The following is a 22500-nucleotide window of genomic DNA, read 5'->3' as shown; positions in this document are numbered from 1 at the left end:
TGCACGGGCCCTAGCTCTGACAACACAATCTTCGTGCTTGGCATTGAAGAATTGATCAGGGGCTAATCTTGCCGCCAGCCCGTCAGTCGCTATACCTTTTCTACGCGCTACTTCAAGCTTCATAACTAGGTCTCCCTCTATCCGGGATTCCTCCTACGCTATTTCTTTACTAAAACTTACCGCCTCTACACTAATTGCCCTTTTCAGGGCTATCCACCAGCAGCTGTTGACGACTGTGTGCGCCAACTTTCGATGGACAAACATGCTAACCCTGTCTCTGAAAGCTTGGCGCGCAGGGAAGGACGCATTCAGCTTCCAGTATCTGGGGCCCTGTCTATGCATCCTATAAATGTCGACCGTGGAGATCACAAGTTTATGGTCCATGTAGCCGACGACTTCGAAACGTGGATAACTTATACTACTTCTATCTACAGGCCTACAAAATACTCTATCTAGATACGATGTGGAAGACCCGATGCATTTGGCTCATATCTACATTAACTCATGGTTAACCGTGTACAAGTTCCTGTTTCAAGCTTAAAGTAGAAAATATTACTTACTGCTATCATCAGCAGTGGTATTCCATAGCATAAATTTATACGAGTATCTCGAAATATGCATGCGAGCCGCGACGTCGCTCAACCAATATCCATCCACACTCGAAGAAATATACTGCAAAGTACAATTAACATCTTTCTTTTATACCCACATATAGTGTGTCAAGACCTAGTCTACAGTTAATTAAGATTTTCAAATATTAATTATAATAAAGAGTAAAAATCAGTAATGATTTCACCAGGTGGTCAGCGCGGAAATAAAAACCTCATAGGTAAATTTGACAAAATATTTTATAATTATAAGTAGGGATTGGCTGTACACCTCACCACGAACTGTAAACATATTTCCGCGCTGACTACCTGGTAAAATCATTAATGATTTTTACCCTTTATTTTATATATATATTATATATATATATATATATATATATTGCGGGCTTCTGCGCAATTTTGAGCTGCCAAATGCATTTAGAAGGCATTGTTTGATCGGGGGTTATTTGAGATAAACTTGCCTAAGGTGCCGCACAGTGGGACTTAACGAATGCAATGTGAGGTTCTTAACCACATAGATATGCCCGCACCTGCTATATTCACGATATTTTCTATATTCTTGAATCGTCACACAAACGAGTGGTTAATTGTCTAATCGATTCTGTATTATTGAAAGTAACATGGACCACAGCAGGAGTTGAACTTTAATCGTAGAAGAGATTACAAGTTCTTTCCTACTTCTTCAACACCATCTGGTGTCTTTAACAACAATATCATTATATCACTTACAAAGAAAACATCATATAAAGTTTATGAAAACCATTTCTATTTAGATAAATACACTTTCGACCAGAAGAAACGCCAAGGGCTTCGATAACACAGCTATTGATGTCTTCTGTCGACATAATAACAGTAACGGTGAATCTGTTTAAGATATTTGGTTTATAATAGTTGTAGTCGGAGAGTGTCGGTAGGTTTTTCGGAAAACTATGTCCCCCCGCCACACTATCTGTCCACAAGTTTCAATTACTCGCCCGAAACTGCTTAACTTTCACGGCTAAAGATTCATTAGAAACGGATAGACGTGACAACTTTATACTCTTTATCGCTTTATAAATCTAATCCCTCGTGGCAAATCAGAAATCGTTCGTTTTTAAAACAAAAATAAAATGCCATGCAATAAATACTCTGCAGATTTGAGACCTTGATCAGATTTCCATTTGATAGTTGCACTTATCAAAGTCATGAATCTTCATGACAATAATCCATGAATGTCACAACATCCCATTATATGTCAGACATTAAACAACGTTTAAAACCTTTATTGTGATATGAATTCTAGTTTTACTGATATTTCAGAACCGACCTGAGATTTAGTGTTCTTACACAACCCTCCTCATCGTTCTCATTGTTCTCTTTCCTTTTGGTTGTCTTTCTGCTTTCTTTCTTCTTTCTTCTCTTCTCTTCTCTTCTTTCCTTGTTTATTTATTTCCCTCTTTCTTTCCCATGTCCGCTCTGTTTATTTAGCGGTTGTTTTCAAACCCAAAGCTCATAAGATCAAATTTCAAAGGAAATCTTTCCGGAAAGCGACAGCTTTAGAAACAGCATTGCCTGACCTAAAAGTTCAAGGGTTGGGAATTGATCGGTTGGAGTCGCGTTTTGCCATTGTTCTCCTAAAATGATTTCAGTGAGATTCTATCACACATGCATCCTAAAGTAATATGAAAAGAATAGCGTGAAGTACATGAGAAAGAGAACGGCGCCGACCGGCTAGAAGCTTTTGATCTTGCAAAGAATTTCTTTGACAGGCTATAAATCTGAAGAACCTATCTAACGTCTTACCAACACCTGCTCGATAAAGTAACTGGCGCTGCAATGATAAGAGGTAGATGACATCAGAACCGTAAATATGGACATATATAAACACAGACATGCGCGAGTAGAAATCGTATACATCCACACTAACGATCACACACACACACACCACACACACACACACACACACACACACACACACACACACACAAACACACGCACGCACACACACACACGCGCGCGCGCACACACACGCACATGAATACGCGTGCACACAAATGAATATTCGGTGTGTGTGTGTGTGTGTGTGTGTGTGTGTGTGTGTGTGCGTATAGATATATATGTTGCGGGGTGGATATGTATATGCGCGAATGTATATTTGTATGTATGTATCAAAGTATATATATATATATGTATATAATATATATATATATTATATATATATTATATACACTCACAAATATTTATGCATTATCTATATAAATGTACTTATGTATATATACATACGTGTTTATGCTAAATTTATCTGTATACACATATATGTATCTGTGTATATGTGCATACATAGATATACATGCATACATACACACATGCATATACGCATACATAAATACGTTCGTATATAGACAGACGTGTGTATTATGATGTATTTGTGCATGTTTATATGCGTGCCATTGTTTGGGATTTTCTTATTTCCTTATTTGTGTGTCAGATGTTTTGTGTACAAATAAATGTATAGATATATCTTTATAAATTGCAGAGAAGTTCCGAAACTTTTAAGACAGGTTCGAATCAAAATATGGCAGTTTATGGCTTTCTCGAGTATAACTCGGGTACATGGCTTGAATGAAATAAATACAAAGAATACAATGGTTAAATAGGGTTAGAAAATCAATTAACCTGGTAATATCTCATATTTAGCGTACTTATCATCTCCCACCTTATAACCACCACTACCACCACTACCACCACCCCACCCCCACCACCACTACCACCACTACCACCACCGTCATCATCACCATCGTCGTCGACCTTCAGAGAGGAAGACGGAAGCTGGTGTTATCCAATGATAGAACCAAGTTGCAATCATTATTTTGGACCACCAAGTCCCTAGAAACAGATATTAGACTCGTAAAACTCCTACTCAACCCCTTTGATTCCTGATATCCTTTCTATTCTGTGTAAGTCGGAGTTTTTTTAATTAACTATATTTAATATTTTTTTTTATATCGACTTGCCTAACTTGCTTGTCCTTACATTTATGTTATATTATATTATATTATATTATATTATATATATTACTTCGGCATATCTGTACTAATAACCTGTTCTTAGAACTCAATAAACATATGCTTCTCGACATAAATTCCTTTGTATGTGTCTAAATTGGTTGGTTACCGGCAATGCACTTGGGCAACTGTTGTGGTGATGATGGCTGGCTTTTACGGTAAAAATACATCTCTACGATTGGCCTCCTATCTCCAGACAATAAGCTTGCCCTGTTCTTTAATTGCATATAAGTTTGAAGACATCTTGAATGTAGAATTTAGCACTCCTTCTAATGAGGTAATGGCCTTAATTGCCATTTAGAAAATAAATCAATCTCTGGAGCTGGAAAAAATTTAAATTCCGACCTAGGTTGCCGAAGCTGAGGCCTATGCTCAAGCAGCATTCTACTAACTCCACCAATCAACTCTATTCAGCCAGAACTAACGAGATGCTTTCTCGGCAGTTTCTATGTTACTCTTGAGGGCTGTCCTTCTGCAAGCTCGTGAAATGCCTAAATTTCCACTGGTCTACAGTACGACATGCAAACGTTCGATTGTAAGAATGCACTGGTATTCATCTTATTCTACACCCATTCTTACAATAGATGCCCATCAATTCCTGGTACTTTGTTCTCATCCTTTCTTTAGCCTCCTCCATGCTTATGTCCCAGGACACAATTATCTTCATTTGGACGAACTGAATTGTTGCTCTAGAAACTAAGATGGTATTTAGTCCCAGCAAGATCTGTGTGATTTACAACAGTTTAAGAAGATAGACATTTTTTTAACATTACATACACAACACCACACGGACGTGCATACAATAAAAAAGCACACACACGCATATATAATAAGCAAAATTTGTCACACAAACATTTATGCGCGTATGTAGTACAGATGTAGTATACTGGATAAAATGCAATCACTTCTGTTGATAAAAATGCGATCATTTGTATTGATAAACAGCATCAAGCCATTGGATTGACAGAAGTACATTGTCATCGGACTGGATACCTTGCGTCATTTGTTCAGGATCTTTGCAGTCACGTTATTGGTGCATTTGGGTACTAGAGGTAATCCATTGCCCGGTTTAACATCACAACCAACTGGGATTTTGAGGACCTTTGTTGGAAACATCCAGTGTTTGAGGATACCTTACTCCCTCTCTTTCCACCATCCTGGGATAAACACTAAGCGGTTATAGACCCTGCCATCCTCCCCATCTACATTTACTTTACTTTCATTCGAGAAGGCAGACAATGCTAAAAAAAATAAAGTCACTTGGCAACAACACAACTGGAGTATGTAGAAATAAATCCTTTAATCCTTTATTAAATGTGTATTTCTTCTCTTGGGGCATTGCTATTAATCTTCTCTGTAATGACTTAGAGTAAACAGTATACATCCACCATCAAAATGGGCTACGCTAGAATTTATGATATTTTCCCCATTAAAAACCAATCAACACCGTGTCTTCTTACTATCATAAAGTAAAATTGCAATTGATTTTCGGATACAGTTTCAAATTCCCATTTGGAAACCTTTTCCAGTTCACACTCTATAACAAAATAAAATCTTAACGATGCTTTATTTGGTTTAGATATCAACAATGACGGTAATAAAATAAGCAATAACGACACGCAGATATTTGCTAGATAAAGCGTAGACGATATTAAAATTCATATTTTGTCGTGTGACTACGATATAAAAAAACAAAGTCCTCTCTCATAAGAGTAAACAACTGGAGAGAATATGCTTCGTAATATTTCTTCATGTGTTTTACATCCTGAATGTCTCGGTGGGTGTGTGGAAGAATATGGTCATGGTATATTATAAAAATATACCAAAATCAAAGCATTTGTAATATACCATGTAATTTCCATAACAGCATATAGTGCATACAAGTGAAGGAGCCATAGTTCCTTTCATTGCAATCATGCTGGGATCCAAATAGCCGATCTCACTGTTCTTTAGTCTTATATATATATTACTATACAAAGGCAAATCATGTAATATTTATGGCCATAATTTCAAGCAAAATATTATTATTATTAACGTTATAAACAGCTACAGTGATCATAGAAACTTTTGTGCTTAGAAGAACAAGAACAGGCTAAGCAACGGAACATGTCGAAATGTATGAAGACCTAAGAATTTTTATCTATAGACAATTTAAATAACTAAATTGAGTAATTGCCTAAATTTATCACTATTGAACGATAGCTGATATAGGCGTTGTTTTGTTGATGTCACTAGTCACGCTTTATATCGTAGAATAAAAAAGAAAGAAAGAGAGAAAGAGTGAGAGAGAGAGAGAGAGAGGGAAGAAAAGAGTCAGACAGACAGAGAAACAGAGACAAAGGAAGAAAGTGTGTGTGTGTGTATGCTTGTGTGTGTATGTGTGTGCGTGCGTGTGTGTGTATGTGTGTGTGTGTGTATGTGTGTGTGTGTGTGTGTGTTGTGGGGCAAGGGGTGCAGGAGACGTGTCTAATATCTTTCTGAGAGTTTAAACTATTTTGCAACGAAGTTTTGCAAAGATATTTTTTGCGACGGAATGAATTGCGATTATATTGATGAAATTTAGGATAGCATATATTTATTGCAAAAATATTAATGAGAAATTTTACTTGTATAATTTATTCAAGGTGATAAATGTTTTCTTTAGAAAATTAATATTAATTTTATATTCTATTCTATAATAAGAACGAAGGAAGTTTTTTAAAAAAATGTCAAATCATAATTAATGTATATATGCCATAATTCTTGAAACAACAGATGGTGACAAATATATACCTACAAAGTCACTCGTCATATGACGTAGAACATTCGAGTAATTTAATAACAACCGTTCGACTGCCTAGTACGTTGTCACTAGTTTTCTGAAAAATTTAATCCGATCTTTTTAGCACTAATTACTACTGCCTGGAACATAAAATAACTGTACTAACTTGCTGAAATTCACCACGTATAGAGTCTGTGAAAATGTGAAGGACGCAAACTTCACTATACAAAGGTTATGCAATTGCTTCTCTGCGCCATCTAATGAAGGAACTGATGTCCTCGTTCTTAGCGTGAGGGATTTAGTCCATAAGCAAAGAAGATCAGTTAAACAATGCCTCATGAAATTCAGGTAAAGAAAAAGTAATATGATGCAATAAATTGAATTTAGTTAACTGTATAGGGTGCGACACAAAAATATTTTTTACGTAGCCATTCGTGTGATGTAACGTTAGACAGATGGAAGCGGAGTCTTAATGCAGCTAAGTTTGTTTACCATATATCTTTTTTTTTTTTGTGCAATTACCATTATGTTTTGGAACGATGCAGAACATGCGTTTGTTCTTGATATATTTATGAAGAATAAAGAATCTTCGAGTTTTCTTTTGGCCGCACAGTATACATGTTATATATGATCTATATAATTTATATTTCGTTCTAAAATCAGTAACGTTGTAATTTGCATATAACATTTACATACCTATCCTTGCAGAAAATATTGGTGAGATTAATGGCATAACATTTGTCATCACGACTTCGAACAACATGAGAAAATCTTACAAATGGTGAGTAACAACTACTAGCATAGTATCAAGTATCTGACTATATTTATCAATGGTATATCTTTAGTACTTATCAATCGTCACAAATCTTATAAAGAAAAGGATAAACCGAATCAAGAGAATAATGGACATTTTATCATTTGGGATATTTTAAAACATGCATACACATATAATGAAGCCGCAGCGGACTCGCGGCCATAGGATCGCGGTTTCAATTCCCAGACTGGGCGTTGTGAGTGTTTATTGAGCGAAAACACCTAATGCTCCACGATGCTCCGACAGGTGCTGGTGGCGACCCCTGCTGTACTCTTTAACCACAACTTTCTCCCACTTTTTCTTCCTGTTCCTGTTGTACATGTATTTCAAAGGGTCAGCCTTGTCACACTCTGTGTCACGCTGAATCTCCCCGAGAACTACTTTAATGGTACACGTGTCGGTGGAGTGCTTAGGCACTTGCACTTTAATTTCACGAGCAGGCTGTTCCGTTGATCGGTTCAACTGGAAACCTCGTCGTCGTAACCGACGGAGTACGAACTATATATATATGTGCATATATATATATGCATATATTGCATATATATATATATATATATGTATATATATATATATATATATATATATATATATATATATATATATACATATATATATATATATGCATATATATATATATATATATATATATATATATATATATATATATACATATATATATATATATATATATATATATATATATATATATATATATATATATATATATACATATATATATATATATGCATATATATATATATATATATGAACCGTGCTTATTTTATTTTATTCACTTCTTTGTGTACATAAAATATCTTCCATAGATAGGTTTATAGATATTTCTTTTTACCCATGGCTTTACTCTTTCTCACTGTCTCCCTCTATCGCTCTCTGACTCTCTCTCTATACATACATACATACATACATACATACATGCAGACATACATACATACATACATACACATATATATATATATATATATATACATATACATATATATATATAATATATACAAATATATACATACACTAAAAACATGTGTAAACTTATGTTTAGCTTCTATTTATATAGTGTGTATGTGTGTGTGTGCATGCACACACACAAACACTCACATTCATATATATATATATATATATATATATATATATACATATATATCAATTTACTTTGGCATAGTAAAAATATGGCTACTTCTCTAATTGTCCCGAGAGTAATGGCTATATTATTCCGTTAATTTTTATACAAAGTCCCAAACGTTCAATATAAAACGACAATCTACAGATGGAAATCAGCGAATATGGATTTCAACTGCAGTTATTTGTAGACGAGAAATATAAACAACTGATAAAATCTCGTTAAACAGAGAAAATATTTGGCTGTTGCTTTTGCATACTTCTGCAAATAAAACTAAAACATTATTCCAACTTCTATAGCAGTGACAATCTTGTCTGACATAAATTAACTGCTGATAGATTATGCTCAAGGCCTTTCCTCTTGTTTTAACTTGTTGGTAAAGAAAAAAGTCATTAAATCGCATCAAACTAACGATATCCAAATTTATTTATTTTTTGTAAGAGTCACGTAGAAAGCATTTAGCAAGTTAACAAACACTGTTAGTATTTTTGTTTTTTTTTATTTTTTAAATTTTATTCTACACATTGATGAAGACGTCTATATTGATTTCTGGAGTGTATAGAAGATTTCAGATTTTTGAGGAGAAATCGAGATTGAAGACTATTTTACCATCATGCCAAGGAATCGAGATGCTGGAAGTGAGCGACTTTTTGCACTGATTTTTTTTTTGTTCAACATCATCTAGGCATATATATACATACATATATATATATATATATATAATATATATATATATATATATATATATATATAATATATATATATAATATAATATATATATATACAGATATATGTACATATACACACAAACATATATATATATTTACATACACATAGATAGATACATTCATGCATACGTATATATACATAGACACAAAAACATACACACGCACGCACACACACACACTCACACACACACACAACACTCACACAAATAAGACTCGGGACTGTTGTTATAGTAACGAAGCTAAAGCACGGAGAGTAAAACCGCTTGGCACAGATTGACTTGGAATCCTTTGTGCATGTACACTAAGTTTTTGCGTTTTAGCTCACTTCCCCTGTTTACAGTAGTGCTTGGAAGGAAGGTGTGTAACGTGTGGTCGTCGCATTAACCACGACAGAGAAGGTTGAGCAGTAAATCTATATAAAAGTTTGCAAAAAGCTTGGCAATATCTGCTCAGAAGCCCACGCAATGTTTTCAAGAAGTTTTCATACATACATACATACATACATACATACATACATACATACATACATACATACATAGAAGCACGCAGAGTGAAGTCTCTAAGCAAAGATTGACCTTCGTCTCTACTGTGAATGCACACTAAGTTTTAACGTTGTAGTTCACCTCCACTGTTTACAGCACAGCTTGCAAGAAAGGTGTGTAGCATGTGATCGTCGCGTCGACCATGATACAGAAAGTTGTCACGGAGACATCTGCTTCAAGGCCTACGTAAAGTTGCAATAAGTGTATGAAGAGGAGTATGTGAACAGCACAAAAGTGTAGGAGTGGATCAGACGTTTCCAAGATGGCTGAAAAAAATGTCGATACTTTCGAACGTTCTGGGAGATCCGCAACCAGCAGAAGTGAGAAAAACATTGCAGATGTACGTGTAGCTGTAAGGAGAAAACCTTTGTATCATGATCCTTGAGTTATCAGAGTATGTGCAGATTATTTACGGTTCAGTTCAGTCTCTTATCACTGAAGATTTGGGTGTGAGATGCGTGTCTGACAAGTTTTTGGCAAAACTGCCTTCAGCTGACCAAAGAGGTACTCGGGTCTTTAGTTGCACAAGATCCCCTTGATTGTATGGAGGCCGATGAAACTCTTAGAAAACTTTGCGTAGGCCTCTGCGCTGATATTGCCAAGCTTTTGGCAAAATTTAATGCAGATTCTCCGCTCAACTTACTCTGTCATGGTCAATGCAATGATCACACATTACACACATTCATTCCAAACACTAACTCTGTAAACAGAGGAAGTTAGCTAGACTCGGAGGAAGTTAGCTAGACTCGGCACATCAGTACATCTTTACACATTTTCCATCCCCTGCCCATGACGTGTTAGTAATTACACTTTCATCTCTCATACCCACTACACATGATTCATCTATTATCCAGATTTTCTCTGCTTATCTATAACACGTCATTACTGCATGCTCACATTATTCATCTACCAGAGCATGCCTGCTTCATTTTTGCTTTGCCTTCTCCCATACTTCGTACTTCCATTCACAATCCGCGTCTTACTGTCATTCAGCAACCGGTATAAGTCGTCCTGGCATAGTCATTTTGATGCTGTCTATTTGGCGCCTCCTACTTGGCATCACTGATTTGACATTGACTTCACTTGACATGAATTTTAATATTTATATCGTTCTCTGTCTGTCTCTATGTATGTGTGTGTTTGTCTCTTTCTCTCTATGTGTGTGTGAACATATTACTCTTTTTGCGTATGGAGAGAGGGAAAATATCTGTCAGTAGTTTTCAATTAAAAAAATCATATCTCTTTTACTCTTTACCTCAGTCTCTCTCTATCTGTATGTGTGTATCATTTGCATGCATATTCATCCGTGTGTTTGCTTCAAGTGTCAAAACGCATAGTTACAAAAACAGCTTCAATGTGCACTCGATCGTGGGAAATCATCAGCGACCATACAGCCGTAACTAATCGTCACACTCCGAGCAGCTATACACTTTTTACGTAACAACGAAAAGTGAATCGTCTTGTGGCCAGGAGCGTTAATAGCTTCATGAACTTTTTCCACTCAATAATTCTTACTATTGGTAATAAGCTTTCAGAGAATCCTCCTTCACAGGTTATTAAGTCCTCTATGTATTACTTGCATATAGTGTTTCAAGCGTTAACAAGAATTTATTTCATTAATGCTTTAACTGTTAATTGCTCCGCGACATTCACCAGAATCAAAGTGTTTATACCTTTCCAGTTTGACAGTGATCCCCGTTGACTTCTTGCTCACTTATAGTTCACACAAGGTACACCATAGAGAGTTTCTCTCTCTCTCTCTTTCTCTGTCTGTCTGTCACTGTCTCTCTCTCACACTATCTATTATATATACACACACAGAGTCCGCCCCAAAAATGTGTACACTCTCCAGGAAAGGAAAAATATGTATCAATATTTCAATTCAATGTTATTGCAATTTGATAAACCATCAAAAGAAGTATCTATATTTACAGAGGCACTTATACAAGTTAAATATTTATACAAATTTTTCCTTTCCTGAAGTGTTGGAAGTCATGTATATAAATGATCTTCGTAGAACAGGTATGGAAGTAAGAAAATAGAAAATAAACAAATTAAGCGTCATGAATGTATTTATATGAAAGTGTGCAAGTACAAATATACAAAAGGAATGATGAAACAGTCTTACGGCAAGCAGGTGAGAGAGGGAGAAGAAAGAGAAAGGGAAGAATGTCTTAAAGGTGGCATATTGAGGAAGCATTAGTTCATATGGTCAGAAGATAAGAGTTTAAGGTAATTTGAAACCAGTTTGGTAAGTACCAGGTACATTTATGCACCTAAAAATCTGTGAAAAATAAATAGTATTTAGATCTCCACATTTATTTCCATTTGTGTATTGTAACTGTATCATTTATTACGAAATCCGTATGTGACTGTTAGACAGAATAACTGCAGGACAAAAATTATGTTTTTAAATAGCATGAGAGGTGAAGACGGTTACAGAAGACAAGAACGAAGACGGAAATGTCGTTCATCAGCTATAGGTTCCAGAATCTATGTAGTTTTCATGCATTTATGAATGCATAACCGATCACACGCATATACATATGTACTGCAGTGAACGATGGTCTCTAAGTAGGCATGCGAACGTATCACGAAACATGCTCGCTGTAGAATCACCTAACTGGCAGATTTTTTGGTGCATCGTATTTTTAAAGCAATTTATTCTGTTTAATACAGCGTCGTGCATAGAATATCAGTTTTTCTATTTTCCGGTTATTTTTTCCTCGTGAGCCTGAATCGTGCAATATCTTCAATTTTACGTTTTTCTGGATTACTGCTTGGATTTTTACGTATATCACAGAAAGACACAAACATTCGAACATACACACACACACACACCACACACACACACACATACACACACACAACACACACACACACACAAACACACACACACACACGAACAAGCAAACAAATAAGCATACAAGCAAAGACATACAAACGTATACATATTTAAGTACCAGCATTGAGTTTCACGTCACAGTGAATTTGTGTTTCTTTACTGTTTTCAAGTTATAATCATTCATATGCAATTATGAGTAAGTGTATGTATGTGAATGTATGTTTGTTGTGCATATAAATGATTCTGCTAACGTATGGATAGTTGCTTACGGACATACATATTCCTCTACGTAAATAGTAAGGCATGTGTATATATATATATATATATATATATATATATATATATATATATATATATATATATATATATACGAAAGAAGGTTTGAAAATGCAATTTAAAAGATGTTTATTTACTTTACCGGTTTCACTCTTTGGAAAAAGATTGTCAAAAGTAACATGTAGAAGTTTGGTTGCGTTAATTATTGGTTGTTGCAAATTGCTACATTACATATATATATATATACAGTCTTTGGTAACAGCGACATGTTAAGGACATAAAAAGTTCAACAAGTTCCTTAAATATTGGGCAAAAAAGATTACATAAATAATCGTTCTCAAGGACATACTTAAGATAGTTTCCAGAAGGAATTGATATTGGTAATGTATCTGTATATTCAAACATGCACAGAATATTGGTTGACACAGAGTACTATAATCCATATAAATATACAGTCTTTGGTGACAACAGTAGGTTAAGAATATAAAAAAATTTAACAAGCTCATTGAAAAAATGGGCAGAAAAGATTAAAACAAATATATTATACATCTCAGGGTAAATTCCAGGAGGAATTATTAAAAAAAGTTCAGTATACACATACAGAATATTATGAGTTCAAAAAGATTTACATTATTGTAGTGGTGAGGTTGTCACTAACCTGTCCGTTTTAGCAGAAATGTTGAATTGAAAAGAATGTACCCGTTTTTTTTCTTTTTTGGCTCTCCTTCAAGCATCAATGATTTTGGGGTTAGGATGAGGTGAATATGTGTATCTCTGTGTGTATGTGTGCGTGCATACACATACATGTGGTGTGAATAGATGTGTCTGTGTGTCTGTAGTATTTGGTCGGATGGTGTCTGTTTGTCAGCCGCGTGTGTGGTTGTCATGGTGTTGTGTGTGTGTGTGTGTGTACGCATGTATGTGTGTGGATGGCATTTGACATGGTGCTGCGTGTGTATATATGTACCTGTATGGAGGTGAGATTGGTGTGAGTGTGTGTGTCCCTGTGTGCGTGCACATCCACGTATACATGTGTGTGTGTGTGGGGGGCTGTTTTTGATTGGTTCCAGGGTGGTGTAAATAGATGTGTGTTGTTTAAAGAATTTTTTGGGGTAGGATGGTGTGTGTTTATGCGTGCCCGCCCGTGTGCGCGCGTGTGCGTGCGCGTGCGCGTCTACGCGTGTGTGCGAGCCATACACACACACACTACATATACATATATACACACACACACATCATACATATACATACCACACACACACACACACATCTCACACACACACACAACACACACACACACCACACACACACACACACCACAACACACACACACACACCACACATACACACACACAACACACATACACGCAAATATAACATATATTTATATATAATATACACACATATAACACACACACACAACACACACACAAAACACACACACACAAAACACACGCACACATACATACATAATATAAATCAACACATATACACCTAACACATATATACATACAATACACATACACAGCATATATATAATACACATACACAATATATACATATAACAAACATACACAATACAAACATATAATATATATACATATACACATACATATAACATATATACACATAACATACACATACACAATGCATACATATATATACATATAATGTATATACATGTATTCATGCATATACAACACACATACATATAATATACATATACACAATGCACATACATATAATGCATATATATATATATATATATATATATATATATATATATATATATATATACATATACACACATATATATAATGCACACACACACACAAAATCCATACATATACGTACACACACATATATATATATACATACCACACACACACACAAACAATGCATTCACATATACACATATACAATGCATACACACACACACACAACACACACATATATACATATATATAACACATAGTGTTCTGTAGGGTTAATCAAGATTGGTAATTATATTATATGTATTCGCATATGAATATCGGTCACTTTATCAATCTATCTATCTATCTATCTATCTATCTATCTATCTATCTATCTATCTATCTATCTATCTATCTATCTATCTATCTATCTATCTATCTATCTATCTATCTTTCTATTAATATACATATATATACTACATATATACCTATCTACCTACCTACTTACCTACCTACCTACCTAACTACCTACCTAAATACATACATACATACATACATACATACATTCATACATACATACATACACACATACATAGAGAGACAGTGAGAGACTATTGACCAGCTCATTTCTTCATAGATATCAAAATAAATATATCTATGTCTTATCACACGTGTATAGTGAATCATGGCACTCAATGCGTTGTATAGCTTATTGAAGCATTCAAGAATCGTGAAAACAGAAAACATTTTTTTCCACCAGAACATAATATCTTCATATTTATTTTCTGTATATGCGTCTGTATCATTTTCTGTTATCTATCTATGTGTAACGCATGAATATATATATATATATATATATATATATATATATATATATATATATATATATATATATATATATATATATATATATATATATATATATATATATATATATATATACATATATATATATATATATATACATATATATATATATATATATATATATATATATATATATATATATGTATATGTGTATATATGTATGTTGTATGTATGTATGTATGTATGATGTATGTATGTATGTATGTATGTATCTATCTATCTATCTATCTACCTATCTATCTACATATATATGTGTATATGTATATGCGTACTCAGACAGCATACACACAACTAGCAGGCTCACACACACTCATGCACACATTTCAATGTTTGTGTGTAGTTTAATCTTATGTATAATAGATTTAAGTGCGTACAAGCTGTCATACAGATAACGTTTTTGGTATTGGGTGACATGGCGTTTTATATCTGAAGATTTAAAAGTTTATTTTATCATGGGAGAAAGAGAAATATCAGCAAATGCTGAAGTCCATTAATCCTCAAAGGTAAATGGTGAAGGAATGTCTGTACATAGCGTATGTGTACGCATATGTGTGTGAGCAATATCTGTTCTGTTTATGCTACCAAACCTAAATATATATATTTGCCTAATAGTGGTTTTGTCTCTAATTTAATATAATATATATATGTTTATATATATATAATATATATATATTATATATATATATATATATATAATATATATATGTATATGTGTATATATGTATGTTGTATGTATGTATGTATGTATGTATGTATGTATGATGTATGTATGTATGTATCTATCTATCTATCTATCTACCTATCTATCTACATATATATGTGTATATGTATATGCGTACTCAGACAGCATACACACAACTAGCAGGCTCACACACACTCATGCACACATTTCAATGTTTGTGTGTAGTTTAATCTTATGTATAATAGATTTAAGTGCGTACAAGCTGTCATACAGATAACGTTTTTGGTATTGGGTGACATGGCGTTTTATATCTGAAGATTTAAAAGTTTATTTTATCATGGGAGAAAGAGAAATATCAGCAAATGCTGAAGTCCATTAATCCTCAAAGGTAAATGGTGAAGGAATGTCTGTACATAGCGTATGTGTACGCATATGTGTGTGAGCAATATCTGTTCTGTTTATGCTACCAACCTAAATATATATATTTGCCTAATAGTGGTTTTGTCTCTAATTTAATATAATATATATATGTTTATATATATATATATATATATATATATATATATATATATATTATAATATATATATGCGCGCGGGTGTGTGTACAACAGTTAAAATATTTAGACTCATATCTTGGAAAGCAAGGCTGATTTTAATGCAAAGCAAGTTACTGGCAAGTGCTGTAATAAATAAGCTAGACAAAATGTCTAGGTTTAACATGGAGAGTAAACTGAAACCTAGAATTTTCAGGGCATGTCTGGAAAGAAGTTGTTGTGCTTTAAACATCAGCTGGTGTGAGAGCGTATATAACAAACAAACAGCTATTGGAAAGCGCCCCCCACCACGGCTGTCAGACACGATTCGGCAGAGATCACGCTTTGCTGGGCATTACCACAGAATTGGGGACTAACCGGTTTCCAATCTTTTATTGGTCACTATTAAGAAGTAGGCGGCGAGGACGAGCCAAAGAGAATACTATTATAAACTCTTATTCTGAAATTAATATCTTGACGGGGGACAAGGAAGGCTGGAGGTAGAAAGTGAAAGGCGTTATAATTCCGTCTGTAAATGACTGAAGATAATGATGATGATCACGACGACCACGAGGAGGAGGACGACGACGACGATGATGATATATACATATTTTCATCATTACCTCCATTTATGCTCACCTGGATTCCACTTATAGCCCACTGTTTACTCTGCGGTCTTAGACATCGGTGATGATTTCGAAATATAAGTTCAAATCATTTGATCGCTACAAAGTGTTGTCTATAATGAGAATATCTGGATCTCAGCTGCTGACTCTATATATCTGCTTAAATATCTGAATAGACTGCATGTATAAGCGTCAGTAGAGATTCCATTAAAAAACTCAGATACAGCGCATCTGTAGTAGAAGGCACTTCCCGGAGGTGTCATATAATAAGACTGAATCCGAACTCACGTATTTGCAAATGCACTTTCGAATAAGCAATTAAAATCTGCGCCTGTATGCATGCGTGATATGTGTATACATACATACATACATACATACATACATACATACATACATACATGCATGCATGCATACATACATACATACATACATACATACATACATGCATGCATGCATACATACATACATACATACATACATACATACATACATACATACATATATATGTGTGTGTGTGTGCATTTTCATTCATTCTTTCTTTCTATCTCTATCTCTATATATGTGTGCGTGGTGAAGTTATTACATTATTCCAACTTCTAAAAACACAAAACTCATATTCCTTCCTACAATTCGACATAAATAATTACTACTCTTCTATTTCTCCTAAACTTCTAAATCAAGCTCTTCTTCTAGCTAGGAACCTTATTAACCTAACCCCACAAGAAATTAACATAATACTGAATGCCCGCAAAAACTTTATTTCTTTTGTAAACAAACTCTGGTGCCGGGTCAATCACCATAGCAATAACCATAGCAACCTATTCGACATAACCATGGGATCATCTGATTCAGTTCAGGTCACTGACTTGGTTGGACTATATATATATATATCAATAGCTCCATATACATATGCCTATACATATATATATACATATGATATATATATATATATATATAAATACACACATACATACATACATGCATGCATATATATATACCGACTAACCAACAACTACACATCAGGTCAGTTGGAGGGGGGGGGCGTGTCAGTTACTAGATGGTCTGATGAAAATTTTCACACCAAATAATAAATTTTTAAGTGACTTTAACATATTGTATTGTTTTAGTTTCAGCCCACAGTCTCAGATCAAACCTCTTGCCAGGCAAGAAAATCGCCGATAGATAAATAAATATTTTACAAACAATCTTAACAACTACGATTAATTATAATTTATTATATGAACACTAATATTCCGAAGTAAATATTTTGAAGAATATTTTACATAACATAATTTAATTACATAAACTTTTATCCGATTCTCTCATAAACGTTAGAAGAAATTATCATTCATTTGTTTGTAGCTCTTTTGATAGTTTTGTTATAGAAAAGAATTTATTTCTTATACAGAAGAGTTTAATCGACCATCATACTTTCCACGTAACTGAACGTTATAAACGTTTCCTTTCTCCCCCCTCTCTCTCTCTCCCTCTCTCAGGCTGTATAATACCGCCTTACAGTCTCTCCTATTTTCGTGTTGTTTCTTAAGTCATTCCTCTCAACATCTCTTAAGATAATTTCAGGAGTGTTCTTCCTTTGGATTGTGTACAAGAAGAAAGTACAGTAAAATAGTATTCCAGAGTTTGTTCAGCTTTATTCTTATATTCTCTCTTGGTCTGCGAGTCTGAATATGTATGTGTGTTATTTGAATGTAAGAATAAATTAGGTGCACGAGTGCGTCTATATCTTTGATTGTATGGATGTTGGTTGCGTTTATGTATGTATGTATGCTTATAAGTAGTAAATATGTTTGATATGTTAAAATGTCTCCATACTTACGTGTCATCTCTACACTTATAATTACGCATATATCTATTTCTGTTTGCGGTTGTTACTCTGTTTGCGGTTGTACACGCGCGCGCGAGTTTGTATGTTTGTGTGATGTGTGTGTCTGCGACTCTGCTTTTCTAAGTCAATGTGTAAATATACCTATCCGTTTTACATATATCTCTTAACATTAATTTATTTTATATCGTAATATATTTATTGTATAAGTATATATAAGTATGGAGGATTGAAATAAAAGTTTCAGAAATTGTTGCATTTTTTGCTCTTTCTTTTACTTTTTTATGCAATATAATTCCAACGCAATATTTCATATTTTCTTGGTTCTTCGATCGTTTTAATGACCTTACATTGGTGAACATAACTCATTGAAACACTGCAGTGTCCGAGTTTACACAGCTGTAATAGTGTGATCTATTGCGACTCTTCTATCTCGTAACACATTTTCCACAGAATTCTATCTCGCTTTCGGTACTTTATATTGTCCCTTGAACAAAAGCAAGTTTCTTTAACATGGTTACGAGATTTCTGTTGCGTTTCGAAGCATTTCGTCCAGATAGTAAATTTAGAGCTGCGGGCCAGTTATATTGCCAAAAACGACATTAACACCTACCTGAACATAACATGAACATCAGACTGGCCGGTGTGTAACTAAATAAGTGGCAGACTTGAATGTAAGTATTGTGGAAGTTTCCACCAAATATTTCTGCTGAAATTTCTAGAGGCTTCACTGAATGCTATAAAAAGCTGAAATATGGAACTCCCGAGCAGACGAATCTCAGGTGGTACACAGAACTCTGTAGGTCAGTTTTGTGATAAGATATTTTCGCTTTTCTACTAATTCTGGATTTGATGGCTACTAATAATTTTCATCCTGAAAGACTGTGTTTCCCTCCGGAAACAGTTCCGCAAACATAGGATGAATTTGATCCGATAAAATGCTTAAATAGTCCTGACTATTAATTCTGCCATGAAGGGAAACCATTGGGCTACCGGATTTCCAACATAAACCCCCCTTCAGATCACCACAGATCCTCCTCCATGTTTAAAAGTTGAAGAAGGCCGTCTGTGTCAAATGCTTCTTTTGGCTGTTTCCATACTAATACTCAGCCGGTGGTCCGAAATAAGATAAAGGATGACTCGTCCGAGAAAATAACACTCTTCCACTGCTCTAGGGATAAATTCTGTAGGTTTTTACTCTACTCTAAACGCTTTGCAACGTTTGTTTTTGAAAGTAGTGGTTTTCTGATTGCAGCCCTCCCGTGAAATTCAGCTTTATGCAGCTCCCGGCGAATAGTTTTTGTGGAAACTGGATTCTCGAGGTGGTCGTTAAGCTCTGCAGTAATTTTGGGGATTTGTACTTTTGTGATCCTTTCTAACAATTCGCGTAAGAGACTGACGGTCCCTATCTGAAAGTTTTGCTTTTCTTCTGGAGTTTTGTTTTGACGAGGAGGTTTTTCCTTCTTTTTCAAGCGCTGTCATTACTTTCGAGACAGTACTTCGAGATACATCTAACATCTCGCATATGTGTGATTTTCGATCGGGCGATGGCAATACTCGAACACGAGTTTGCAACCATCATATGTATGTATGTATGTATGTATGTATGTATGTATGTATGTATGTATGTATGTATGTATGTATTTAACATTTACATACATGCATATATATATGGATGGATGACTATATTAATTAATATATAAGAAGAATTTATTAATGGCATGAAGTCTTGTAATAGAATATTTCCGCAGTAGTCTGCGTAATTGAATATTGGCAATAATAATTGTGTACTGTAATGTTTATGCTACCGCCTGCCATTCGAGCACCGACACGTTGTCCTCTGTGAAAGTCCGATAGATCTGTCGTTTTAATGAATTTTAATTAACCTTTTTCTGATCATACCTGAAAAGAAACAGCAATTGTAGCAAAACATATTAAACAACACTAAAAATAAATTTAAAAAACATCAAAATAAATAACAAGCTCTTGACGGCTTTATATATATTTCAAAATTATGATGCTATGATGCTAGGTGTTTCCTTTAATTTGTCCAACCCTGTATGTATATATATATATATATATATATATATATATATATATATATATATATATATATATATATATATATATATGTGTGTGTGTGTGTGTGTGTGTAAGTATGCATGCATATCGCTTATTCTCTTGCAGTTAGTCATAAAGACTACTAATGTAGAAAACCTTACATAAGACCCACTTCATGTGTATCATTAAACAAATATGAGAGTGAGTATGCGAGCTCGAAACCGCAAATTTCAACACTGTACTCACCATTATTCGGTTTATTTGACATTCTGAAACTGACACGTCAATCCCCTTATCTTCAGCTGGTACCAATCACAGGTGCACTTTTCAAATTTTCTTGAAGAGACGAAGGGTTATTATATAATTCCCCTGCGGGCTTTTGAACACAACAGCCACAGACTTTAAGTCAGTTTCATTTAACAGGACACCTAACCTTTGCTTAAATTCACCGCTTCGCTTTCATATCTTAATAAAAATATCTTTCTCTCTCATTATATATATATATATATATATATATATATACATATATATACATATGGGTTTTGTGAGCTTTTGTGTCTGTATGTGTCACAATATATGTGTGTTTATGTATGTGTATATATATATATACGTTTGTGTGTGCATATGCGTACATACACACACACGCATACATATATATTTATATACGTGCATGTGTGTCTGTTTGTGTATGTATGTGTGTGTGTGTCTGCCTAAGTGTGTATTTTGGGTGTCTTTGTGTCAGAGCATATCTTTAAATCTCTATGAGCGCTTATATATATATATATATATACATATACACACACATATATATATATATATATATATATATATATATATATATATGTGTGTGTGTGTGTGTGTGTGTATGTATATGTGTAGGTTATCATTTCCTTGGACTGTTTGAACGTCTTCAGTTCTTCCCCGTACAACCTCCCTCAGAATTCGTTTGGTTTTTGTTTACATAATGCGCCATTCCAGTTGCCTTGCTAAACGATGTTTGTTTGACATTCTACATCTCGTGTGGCTAGAAGATATCGTATAAATATTCACCATACCATCTCAAACTATCACCACATCAATTTTATACTTCCATTTCTTTCTTTCTTTCTTTCTGTACTTCGTTTCTTATCTTCTTTATTTAATCTTCTTTCTTTCTTTCTTTCTTTTTTTACTTTCTTTCTTTCATTGTCCGAATATTTGCCGGGAAGCGCTATCAAGTTACATGAATATATAGCCAACACATCGTGATAAAACCTACTTTTGTGCTTCAATTGACAATCTTTGTCTAGCAAAGATAAAAGTTATTTATCACATAGCCTTTCCGTATAATTGTGGTTTTGCACGTTGCACCAGAATTAAAACAAAAACCACAACAAAAATTTCAAAAAAAAAAAAAAAAGAGAGAGACGCACAAGAAAAATAGAAACAAATAAATAATCAG

At 34.3% G+C, this 22500-nt stretch overlaps 1 protein-coding gene across 2 annotated transcripts in view; it reads left to right on the top strand.

The window, feature by feature from the left end:
• The window catches only part of LOC118764827, a 1200000-nt gene that overhangs the window by 637397 nt on the left and 540103 nt on the right, over positions 1-22500 (top strand). For both annotated transcript variants that reach the window (XM_036505914.1, XM_036505913.1), the window contains one exon: positions 7122-7194. In XM_036505914.1, the coding sequence (XP_036361807.1) occupies positions 7122-7194 (73 nt within the window). The remainder of the gene's footprint in view (positions 1-7121; positions 7195-22500) is intronic.

This window comes from Octopus sinensis, linkage group LG9 (genome assembly GCF_006345805.1).
Source record: "Octopus sinensis linkage group LG9, ASM634580v1, whole genome shotgun sequence".
Classification (NCBI taxonomy): Eukaryota; Metazoa; Mollusca; class Cephalopoda; order Octopoda; family Octopodidae; genus Octopus; species Octopus sinensis.
Note: the sequence above shows the minus strand (reverse complement) of the source record. Positions and strands in the feature narration are given on the sequence as shown.